This window comes from Solanum pennellii, chromosome 2 (assembly GCF_001406875.1).
Source record: "Solanum pennellii chromosome 2, SPENNV200".
Taxonomy (NCBI): Eukaryota; Viridiplantae; Streptophyta; class Magnoliopsida; order Solanales; family Solanaceae; genus Solanum; species Solanum pennellii.
The window spans coordinates 56,196,077-56,207,980 of NC_028638.1; the positions used below are offsets into that span (position 1 = coordinate 56,196,077).

General features: G+C 34.8%; 1 protein-coding gene and 1 pseudogene across 2 annotated transcripts; one reads left to right on the top strand and one right to left on the bottom strand.

Annotated features, from left to right (window-relative positions):
* Positions 1-308: 308 nt before the first annotated feature.
* Positions 309-8,656, top strand: LOC107010321 (autophagy-related protein 101). 2 transcript variants are annotated; one of them, XM_027914842.1, is made up of 7 exons: positions 309-645; positions 728-764; positions 1,503-1,640; positions 2,616-2,711; positions 3,017-3,179; positions 7,454-7,616; positions 8,256-8,656. In XM_027914842.1, the coding sequence occupies exons 2-7, from the start codon at positions 729-731 to the stop codon at positions 8,362-8,364; spliced, it is 705 nt and encodes a 234-aa protein (XP_027770643.1). In that variant the 5' UTR covers positions 309-645; position 728; the 3' UTR covers positions 8,365-8,656. The 2 variants fall into 2 exon arrangements, with proteins under 2 accessions (XP_027770643.1, XP_015065084.1); XM_015209598.2 differs by having other exon boundaries at positions 314-645; positions 1,555-1,640; positions 8,256-8,638.
* Positions 8,657-8,772: 116 nt separating this feature from the next.
* On the bottom strand, positions 8,773-10,217 carry LOC107010189 (annotated as a pseudogene).
* Positions 10,218-11,904: the final 1,687 nt, after the last annotated feature.

The following is an 11,904-nucleotide window of genomic DNA, read 5'->3' on the forward strand; positions in this document are numbered from 1 at the left end:
GCAAATTAAACTATTTTAAAATAAAAAAATTCTTTTAAACTAACAAAACATATATTTTGAATATTTAACAACAGAACTGTCATTTTAACTATATATTGGATTTCACTTATTTGGAAGAAAAAAATATCCACTAGGTATATTCTTCAAATTTCATTTATTTTGATGATATTTTTAGAACTTTACTGCCAAGTCTTCCATATTTTCAAATTTTGTGTCTCCATATTTTTATTGTGTCTACTATCTATTAAAATCTAATTACATAAATTGAGGCTAACATAAAGTGTATTATAATAATAGTATTATTGTTAGTATTATTAATCGATAAATAATTTTGCTTTATAATCGTCATATAATTGGGGAAAGCAGGGAATGTGGATGATCACTATTCACTACTCTCGAGAAGACGAAATTCGAAACCAACAAAAGGGGCGTTGCCACTACTATACCACTAAAGGGCTTGAGTTGAAAATTTTCAGTTAATATATAACAGAATGAAACTGACTTGGAGCTGCCAAACAAGAACCACATGCACTAGGGTTAATCAAATTCGGCATTGCGAAATCTTTCGTCTTCAAATTCTGGATCATCTCAAGAAATACTACGAGTGGAATCATGAACTGTGAAGTTTTCAAGCTGAAAGAACTTGTAAGCATCTCTCTGCACCCCTCTGAGATTGTTTATGTAGCGAGAATTTTAGCTTCAATGTTAATTTATGTTTCTATTGAAGGATGTGGAGCAATTTGAGATACAAGATGTTCTCCAATGTAAGTCAGCTATATAAATTTGCTGTTTCATTTGTAATTTCTTGTTTTACATCTATTTATCCGTAATTTTAGCAATTTATGGTGTCTTCGAGTGAATGATGAAGAAGTTCCATCTCTGTTATCTCCTCAGATTTATTTTTCATTATTTAGTTTTTCTGTATACTGATAAATTAAAAATCTTGGATCACGTCGTGATTGTTTCCATTGTGTCTGTGGAAGTCAGCCGGGACAAGAGAAAACTACTTCTCTTGATAATTAAACTCGATTAAATATACTTATTTTGACTAAATGAGGAAAATGTTACATTACTATAACTCTAGAGCATTTAACATATAGCTGCATTAATTCCCTTGAGATGTACCCAACAAAAATAAATTCACTTGAGATGGCCATAAAAAAGCTATAGATCTGAAGGTAATCGTAAACATGATTAGTTCCCATATTTTTGTTTCCTGGACTTCCCTAGTGGAAACTATGAGTTCTTTAAAAGTATTCTTAAGGCTAAAATTGATACATGTTAATCATATACCACAAGATGCCTTAGTTAAGTTCTTTAACAGTACAAATTCCAGATTAAAATGCATAAGGATTTTCCTTAATTGGATGTGTAACTTTAGGTTATGATGGAGATAGTTTATCATTCTATAAAGTAACGTTATCGACCAAATTTGGGAATGTGGGGTGGGTGGATTCAGTTTCTGATTGGTTTGATAATATTCTTTCATATTGCTATCATAGGATACCTTGTGTAGCTTTATCCTAAAAAATAGAAAGGTGAAAATGGCTGCAGGCATTCTTCATTCAATCATGTTTCACAGAGCATTTGGTCTGATATATCCAAAGAATGTGGATTCAGAAATCTTTGAGATAACATATGTAAGTAATTTCTGAACTGTCAAAATACTATGTTGGTAATCTATTTATCTGTCTTTATTAGTATTAGGTTGGTATTTTGACTCCCCCTCCCTGCCCTCCCCATCTTCTTCCCCATTAGTAGTGTATGAATCAATTTTTTGTAGTAACAAAGACTGGAGCATGTTTTATTCCCAAAGAGTCTTTATTGATTCTTACACTAACTTTTTGTATAATGTTGCTTTAAGATACTGATACTTGAGTCATGCAAAAAAAAAATTAAAAAAATAAAAATTGAATTGTGTTTTCAATAAAATGTGTACTTTTCTCTTCCCCTGAAATTTCCTAGTCCTTATAATCTTATTGTAGAATCAAATGTCTGGTTGTAAGTATCTCCATTACAAGAAGTGAAATCTAGTGATGCTTAATTTGGACATAGGACTAACCCAGCATAGTTAGTTCACATAATGAAAGTGCGTGCTATCTATATACAAATTCAACAAATATCTGGCATTTTTATTTCTGTCTTCTTTCCTAATTATAATTTTCTGAAAATTTTTGTGTGAAAGCTTTTGTCATTTTACCCCCTTAAAATTTTCATTTGAATGGAGTGCTAAAGCAATTATAAGATTTTGTGAACTGTGTGAGGACCATAATTAATTGAGTATGTAAGTTTCTAAAATAAGCAGAAGTTAAAAAGACTGGATGAGATTTAAGATGATACAAACTTAAATTGAAGTTAAACTGTCACTGGCTGTCAATTATGACTTATTAAAGAAAGACAAGAAGTTGGTGTATATCTAGAACTTGGGCGGCCCTTAAATTATGTCAATCTAAGGTGATCAATGTAATAAGTGATTTTTTTCTGATTTGAGTCTCTATTCCTTTCCCTTGGTGGAAGGAGGGTTTGTTTTTTCTGGCGAGCCTATTCCAAGATGTTTCCAATATTTCCTGATGGCAACTTTTAGTTTCTTCATGTTTTCATGTTAAATTAAACAGATGCAGTGTAGTGATTTTGTAATTGAGAGGAAAGTTGATGAGAAGATTACCCAATTTATCGATAAGGTGAAGAAGCACCCCAACCAGAAACACCAGGTTCGTGATCCGAGCTTCTCTATTTGGCCAAGTGGAATACTTGCTAAATAGTCCTTGTTACTTTGTTCCTTTCACCCTTTCAACTAGTAATCTCTATTTTTCTTTACATGTGAACATCCCTCATGAGATATTTCTCATGATATCTTGTAGTCTTTTATTTTGTACTCTTTACTTCCAAAACAGGCTGTATATTACTTAGGAACTGATCTCTGACCTTCTTACTCACAGACTATTTTGCAACTTAATTGCTGTTGGATTTGGTAGTGACTAACAAAACTTTCTATTGGAACATTAAAATGATGCAGATCTGTGTATCCTTCTATGAATCCAAAAACAAACAGACCTCATGGTTCACAAAGAAAGTTGAACGTTGCTACTGGGAACACTGGTACATAAATTTGAGTGTGGCTCATAATCCGAAAGCAGATTCTGGCAAGTCTCACCACTCCAAAGTTGTTAACCTAGAAGGTACTAATTTTGTTAGGATCGGAAATATCAGGTGTATACGCGGAAGCTAGCAAAGCAAACCTCGAAAGACCACGAGTAAGAAGACAACGAGAAATATACCAAAAGACACAGAGATTTAACGTGGTTCGGTCAATCGACCTACGTCCACAAAGGAGATGAGCAATCCACTATAAATATGAGAGTACAAAATCCAGAGAGAAACAACCTCAATCAATTCACTCGGAATACATGGGAGGTTCACACAAGTGATAACATATCAAGCTTGTGACCCACAAATTCTCCCTCTAACCAAAACTCTCAAAACCTTTAAGACTACATTGTGAATGCTGATTAAGTTAGAAGGAACATTCCTCTATTTATAGAGTCCTAAACCTTTTCCTACAAGAAAAGGATTAGTCAATTCAAAACCTTTTCCTAAAAGGAAAACCTATTTATGGTAAGAAATTTAGGACAAATAAAACCTAACAAATCTCCCCCTTGGCCTGAATTTCTGACAAAATAAATTTGTCCACCTTCTTCACTTAATCTTCAACAACTTGTTTCTCCTCTCCATAATCTCCTTTGCAAAATTTATGTCTCAACACAGAGAACCTCTCTGAAACAATTTCTCCAACAAAATCTTCATTACTGTCAAAATAGTTGCGGCTAGAACTACACCCGCCAACATGAACACCTCTTTCTAACCTGGTTCAATAATCGATTATCGAACCACTGAACCTGACTCCGTCATTGAATCTGGCTCTGATACCACTTGTTAGGATCGGAAATATCAGGTGTATACGCGGAAGCTAGCAAAGCAAACCTCGAAAGACCACGAGTAAGAAGACAACGAGAAATATACCAAAAGACACAGAGATTTAACGTGGTTCGGTCAATCGACCTACGTCCACAAAGGAGATGAGCAATCCACTATAAATATGAGAGTACAAAATCCAGAGAGAAACAACCTCAATCAATTCACTCGGAATACATGGGAGGTTCACACAAGTGATAACATATCAAGCTTGTGACCCACAAATTCTCCCTCTAACCAAAACTCTCAAAACCTTTAAGACTACATTGTGAATGCTGATTAAGTTAGAAGGAACATTCCTCTATTTATAGAGTCCTAAACCTTTTCCTACAAGAAAAGGATTAGTCAATTCAAAACCTTTTCCTAAAAGGAAAACCTATTTATGGTAAGAAATTTAGGACAAATAAAACCTAACAAATCTCCCCCTTGGCCTGAATTTCTGACAAAATAAATTTGTCCACCTTCTTCACTTAATCTTCAACAACTTGTTTCTCCTCTCCATAATCTCCTTTGCAAAATTTATGTCTCAACACAGAGAACCTCTCTGAAACAATTTCTCCAACAAAATCTTCATTACTGTCAAAATAGTTGCGGCTAGAACTACACCCGCCAACATGAACACCTCTTTCTAACCTGGTTCAATAATCGATTATCGAACCACTGAACCTGACTCCGTCATTGAATCTGGCTCTGATACCACTTGTTAGGATCGGAAATATCAGGTGTATACGCGGAAGCTAGCAAAGCAAACCTCGAAAGACCACGAGTAAGAAGACAACGAGAAATATACCAAAAGACACAGAGATTTAACGTGGTTCGGTCAATCGACCTACGTCCACAAAGGAGATGAGCAATCCACTATAAATATGAGAGTACAAAATCCAGAGAGAAACAACCTCAATCAATTCACTCGGAATACATGGGAGGTTCACACAAGTGATAACATATCAAGCTTGTGACCCACAAATTCTCCCTCTAACCAAAACTCTCAAAACCTTTAAGACTACATTGTGAATGCTGATTAAGTTAGAAGGAACATTCCTCTATTTATAGAGTCCTAAACCTTTTCCTACAAGAAAAGGATTAGTCAATTCAAAACCTTTTCCTAAAAGGAAAACCTATTTATGGTAAGAAATTTAGGACAAATAAAACCTAACAAATCTCCCCCTTGGCCTGAATTTCTGACAAAATAAATTTGTCCACCTTCTTCACTTAATCTTCAACAACTTGTTTCTCCTCTCCATAATCTCCTTTGCAAAATTTATGTCTCAACACAGAGAACCTCTCTGAAACAATTTCTCCAACAAAATCTTCATTACTGTCAAAATAGTTGCGGCTAGAACTACACCCGCCAACATGAACACCTCTTTCTAACCTGGTTCAATAATCGATTATCGAACCACTGAACCTGACTCCGTCATTGAATCTGGCTCTGATACCACTTGTTAGGATCGGAAATATCAGGTGTATACGCGGAAGCTAGCAAAGCAAACCTCGAAAGACCACGAGTAAGAAGACAACGAGAAATATACCAAAAGACACAGAGATTTAACGTGGTTCGGTCAATCGACCTACGTCCACAAAGGAGATGAGCAATCCACTATAAATATGAGAGTACAAAATCCAGAGAGAAACAACCTCAATCAATTCACTCGGAATACATGGGAGGTTCACACAAGTGATAACATATCAAGCTTGTGACCCACAAATTCTCCCTCTAACCAAAACTCTCAAAACCTTTAAGACTACATTGTGAATGCTGATTAAGTTAGAAGGAACATTCCTCTATTTATAGAGTCCTAAACCTTTTCCTACAAGAAAAGGATTAGTCAATTCAAAACCTTTTCCTAAAAGGAAAACCTATTTATGGTAAGAAATTTAGGACAAATAAAACCTAACAAATCTCCCCCTTGGCCTGAATTTCTGACAAAATAAATTTGTCCACCTTCTTCACTTAATCTTCAACAACTTGTTTCTCCTCTCCATAATCTCCTTTGCAAAATTTATGTCTCAACACAGAGAACCTCTCTGAAACAATTTCTCCAACAAAATCTTCATTACTGTCAAAATAGTTGCGGCTAGAACTACACCCGCCAACATGAACACCTCTTTCTAACCTGGTTCAATAATCGATTATCGAACCACTGAACCTGACTCCGTCATTGAATCTGGCTCTGATACCACTTGTTAGGATCGGAAATATCAGGTGTATACGCGGAAGCTAGCAAAGCAAACCTCGAAAGACCACGAGTAAGAAGACAACGAGAAATATACCAAAAGACACAGAGATTTAACGTGGTTCGGTCAATCGACCTACGTCCACAAAGGAGATGAGCAATCCACTATAAATATGAGAGTACAAAATCCAGAGAGAAACAACCTCAATCAATTCACTCGGAATACATGGGAGGTTCACACAAGTGATAACATATCAAGCTTGTGACCCACAAATTCTCCCTCTAACCAAAACTCTCAAAACCTTTAAGACTACATTGTGAATGCTGATTAAGTTAGAAGGAACATTCCTCTATTTATAGAGTCCTAAACCTTTTCCTACAAGAAAAGGATTAGTCAATTCAAAACCTTTTCCTAAAAGGAAAACCTATTTATGGTAAGAAATTTAGGACAAATAAAACCTAACAAATCTCCCCCTTGGCCTGAATTTCTGACAAAATAAATTTGTCCACCTTCTTCACTTAATCTTCAACAACTTGTTTCTCCTCTCCATAATCTCCTTTGCAAAATTTATGTCTCAACACAGAGAACCTCTCTGAAACAATTTCTCCAACAAAATCTTCATTACTGTCAAAATAGTTGCGGCTAGAACTACACCCGCCAACATGAACACCTCTTTCTAACCTGGTTCAATAATCGATTATCGAACCACTGAACCTGACTCCGTCATTGAATCTGGCTCTGATACCACTTGTTAGGATCGGAAATATCAGGTGTATACGCGGAAGCTAGCAAAGCAAACCTCGAAAGACCACGAGTAAGAAGACAACGAGAAATATACCAAAAGACACAGAGATTTAACGTGGTTCGGTCAATCGACCTACGTCCACAAAGGAGATGAGCAATCCACTATAAATATGAGAGTACAAAATCCAGAGAGAAACAACCTCAATCAATTCACTCGGAATACATGGGAGGTTCACACAAGTGATAACATATCAAGCTTGTGACCCACAAATTCTCCCTCTAACCAAAACTCTCAAAACCTTTAAGACTACATTGTGAATGCTGATTAAGTTAGAAGGAACATTCCTCTATTTATAGAGTCCTAAACCTTTTCCTACAAGAAAAGGATTAGTCAATTCAAAACCTTTTCCTAAAAGGAAAACCTATTTATGGTAAGAAATTTAGGACAAATAAAACCTAACAAATTTGTCTTAATTTCTTTGCTTCTACTCGTACAAATTCTCCAGTTTTTGCATTTCTGAAGAGATGTATATCCCTTTTTGTCTATCCATTATCACAGAGGGTGCACCTATTGAGAGGGAGGTTCGGCACTCAGGACTGGAATCATCTCTTCGTGAAGTTCTTCTTCAGATAATCAACTTTGTGAACGAGAAAAAGGACCATATTCCCTCGATAGAAAATCTTGAGGGTACCTCATTTCCCTTTGAGATCACCATCTCAAGGTAATTTCCCCCCTTTGGCTAAGTTATCCACATGTTCTAAATTTTTTGTAGTTATTCGGGTAAGTAAAAATGGTTTTGCAAGTTTGACCGTGCAAGCTATTATGCAGGCTATACATAAGCTGTCACTTATCAATTTAAAAAAATAAGCTGTCACTTGTTCAGATCACTGCTGTCGCTTCTGTTTTGTTACGTCTGTTTCTGTCTTATTAGCATCATTAGGAATTATGACTGACATGGATGTTACTAGCATGAATATTTTTTCCAGAAATGAGAACATATAATTTGCCTTTTGCTGCCTTGATATTTATGATATCTTCTCGTTACTCTATTCTAGGCATTGAGGAAGGTTATTAGCTTATTTTGAATGTCCTCGATCTTTTCTCTGAAAATCTAGCAATCCCGTAATTATAATAGTTTTTCACAGGGACAAAAGGATTTAAATGTTCAATATCAGTTCCCCCTTTGCCCCCCCCCCCCCCCATATTGAGGAAAATAAATGCAAATATCAGTTTGTGTGCTGGTGACAAACTGGTGGAAAATCGAATTCAATTGAAGGAGATTTTTTAATGCAAATCTTTCTTTTTATAGAAATTTAAAGATTGTATTGATCTAGCTAAGTTATGTGTTGCTTTCTTTTAGTTTATCAGATTCTGCTTTTGGGATGGAACTGCTCAAGAGAATGCTCCCGCATGGCAATCGACCATGCTCGGCTGACTTTCAGTTTCTAAAGGGATCTGATTTTGTTTAACTTCATGATTGGGGTAAGGTACAATTGTTGTCATCTGATGTCTGAAAATGGTGAATGTTAGTTGTAAATGGGGGAGGCTTCTGGCAGATGACTAGCTCGGCTGAACGAAATGAAAATCATATGTTCATATCATACTTGTCAAAACCACAATTGTGCTCCTTTCTCGTGTTACTTCCCATTTCGCTATATGAATGTGCTCCCTAGATCAGCTATGGACTAACGAAATCAGCACATGATCTAACTTTAATCACAATGCGTTAACATTTGTGAAAAACTCTCTTCTTCCCTTCTAGTGTTTCTAGTTTCCTTAAATTTTTTATATTGTTTTATTTTTGTATTATAAATGCTGTGTACGAAATGCAAAATTGACATGGCCATTTGCAGCAGCCATGGGCTACTCTAACTTCTATGGAAGAGCCTTCCTGATATGCTCTGGGTCTGCGATTCTGCTCCTGAACTTCTACTCCATAAATTACCTTTTGGGTGTAGTAAGGTGATGTGATTCTGATCTATTCGCCATATAATACAATTATCATACATCACTGTTGGCTCTTCGGTTTGTTGGTTTAAACCTATCTTTGACAAAAATCCCTACCTATTGAGTGACTCTAGGTATATCGAGTTTATGTTTTCTACTAAATCCACGCTCTAATTGCTGAAGGATTAATGGAACTTAAATAGGGTGTCAATTTACTGGAGAGCATCTTTTGTAATTGTGTTCACTTTAAGAGATTACCTGACATGATCACAGACACGAGTACCCCTCAAATCAAAAGTTTGCTAGTCTAGCAACTTCCTAATTTCACATTAAATCATCCATTCAAGATTATTTCATTTTTTAAAGAATATAAAAAGCTGCGCAAGCATGCACACACTCTATGTTTGCATAGGAAATATTATAGTAGTAGATAGAATGACATGGGGTAATAGTTGAGTGACCACCTGAGGTATTAATTCGAGGTAATCATGAAAGGATACGAATCACATCTCAAATATTAGTTACCATGTTTTCATCATCCATTGCCTTTTATAGGAAGCTATCTAATTTAAGATTTCAGAGGGGAAGTGGGACAGCTCTGATAGGACGAAGTTTGGCCAAGGTGAGGCCAAATTTCTCCTGCATGTCCAAGTATTTTGGTGCAATGTCACCCTCAATTTTCCATTTAAATGTATTCGACATTGTGCCAAGCAATACTGGGATCATCCTTATTGCCAATGGTAGATCAGGACAAATTCTTCTACTAGCACCAAATGAAATTAACTCAAAATCTTGACCTCGCACATCCAATTTTGAATCCTTAAATCTATCAGGATTAAACACCCACGGGTCTTCCCATAGAGTTGAGTCCCGGCCAATTGCCCAAACATTAATCAACACTTTTGAACCTTTAGGGACAGTGTAGCCACACACCTCAACATCTTGCTCTACTTTTCGAGGTACCAAAAGAGGAGCTGGAGGGTGCAGCCGAAAAGTTTCTTTCATAATGCTCTGCAAGTAAGGAAGTCGGACAATGTCAGCTTCATCCATCGGATTCCCTTCTCCGAGGAATTGTACGAGCTGTCTCCGGAGCTTTAAGAAGCTGAGTCATAGACCATTCTACTACGTTCGAAATTGTATCAGTTCCGGCATTAAATAGGTCCTGAGATACACCCACAACTTTGAGCTGAAAATTACTCAAGAAATTAATCATGCAAACAACATACAGATAATGAAATTTATTATTTTCGTAAGAAACATAGGTAGGGAGTTTTGCTTTTTAGGTCTTGTTTCTAGTTGTATGTCCTTTTTACGAGAGATTTCATTTTTATACATAAGAGATTTATCTGTAAAGATTTTTTTTTTCTATTCAATTCGTAAGTGGATCATTCTCTCATATTTTCTTCACTACTATTATATACTATTTGTTAAGAGAATTAAAAAAAATAAATAGGGGAATCTAGTAGCTTAGTTGATACACATACTTCCCAATCAATAAAAAAATAAATAGAAGGATAATAAATGATAGCTCACCAAACAAAATGATGCTATATGGTTGTGATTAATCTGTTGGGGGAGTATGTGCACTTGTTGTGATTAAGGCATCTAAAACATCAGTATTTTGATAGTTTTGGGATTTCCTTAGGTCCAGCCTCTCATATTTTGATAGTTTTGGGAAAGTAATCGACCAAGTTTGGTTTACCCATGTCCATCATCATTCCCTCCACCAATTCATTGCCCAAAACTCTTGAGAAGAAAGTGTTGGAAAATAAATTCAACATGATCCTGAATATTACTGCACCAATATCTACCGCTTTCCCCATTTGGCTACTCCTTTCACAGTAATTAATAAGTTCTTCCATCTTCTAGTACCTTATAGAAAACATTTTCACTTTATGTTTAACTTATTTATCACTGGCTTTATGGTCAAGAACACGAGCTGTAGACATAAATTTATATACGGTGGAATGTCAATATTCCAAAACAAGCTTATCTAACGAATTATACTGTAACAGCTTTTGACCACTCAATCAGCGGAATGTGTCTTAAGCTAACTTTGATCTGCTTAATCTCAATAATTTAAAGGGAAAAGAGTCAAAATTACCCCTCAACTTTGTTTTATTGGTTAATTTTATTCCTCCCGTCAAAAGCAAGTTATTTTTACTCATGCTGTCAATGAACTTAACAATATACCCCTCCAAGAAAACACCAAATCATTTAAAATTACCCAACTTTTACTCAATTTGACCCGACCAACTTAATAATCTAACCTATTTCTTTTACTCAAATCACCTTTCTTTTCCCCACCAAAGAAAATTTAAAAAAAGAAAGTTGCAAATAGATAGATAAATCCTAAAATATATAAAGTAGATAGTAATTTATACCTTTGACATCAGAACAAAAATTACATCAAAACAAATAAAGAGTTGATGATTAAATTTAGCTTGATTCTCTTATGACTTGAATGAGTTGAAATTGAACTCAATTCAAATTATTTTGAGTACCAACCTTTTAAAAATATGGACGAGTTTGGTGGGATACCTACAAGGAATACTATGTTAAATCTGCAATATTCATTAAAAGTGAATTATGTATGCAATCTATATGTATTATAACTGTTTTTAAAAAATACATTATGATTGTTTGGTAAGATTGACATATTGTATTATAAGTGTATTAAAATGTGTGATAAATATATTATTAATTATGAATGAAACTTGTATATGTATTTTATAAATTGTTCTCTGTAATATGTATTATAAATGTATTAAAAATGAGTAAGTGAAAAAAAATATAATTGCTATAAATGTTATATTTTTTTTAATATAAAATATTAATGTAAGTTTTCCGCTCTCTACAATTTGGCTCAATTTTGACACATCTAATGATGCATATCTACCATTTTAGTTCGATAATTTCATTAATTATCAAATAAACTATTATCATTATCATATAAATTTCATATGTATGGTTCAATGTTATAAAGTTTGATTAAGGTAAGTTGTGGTATAGTAAATTGATATGCATCATTTATTCTACTTCAATTTATATATATATATATA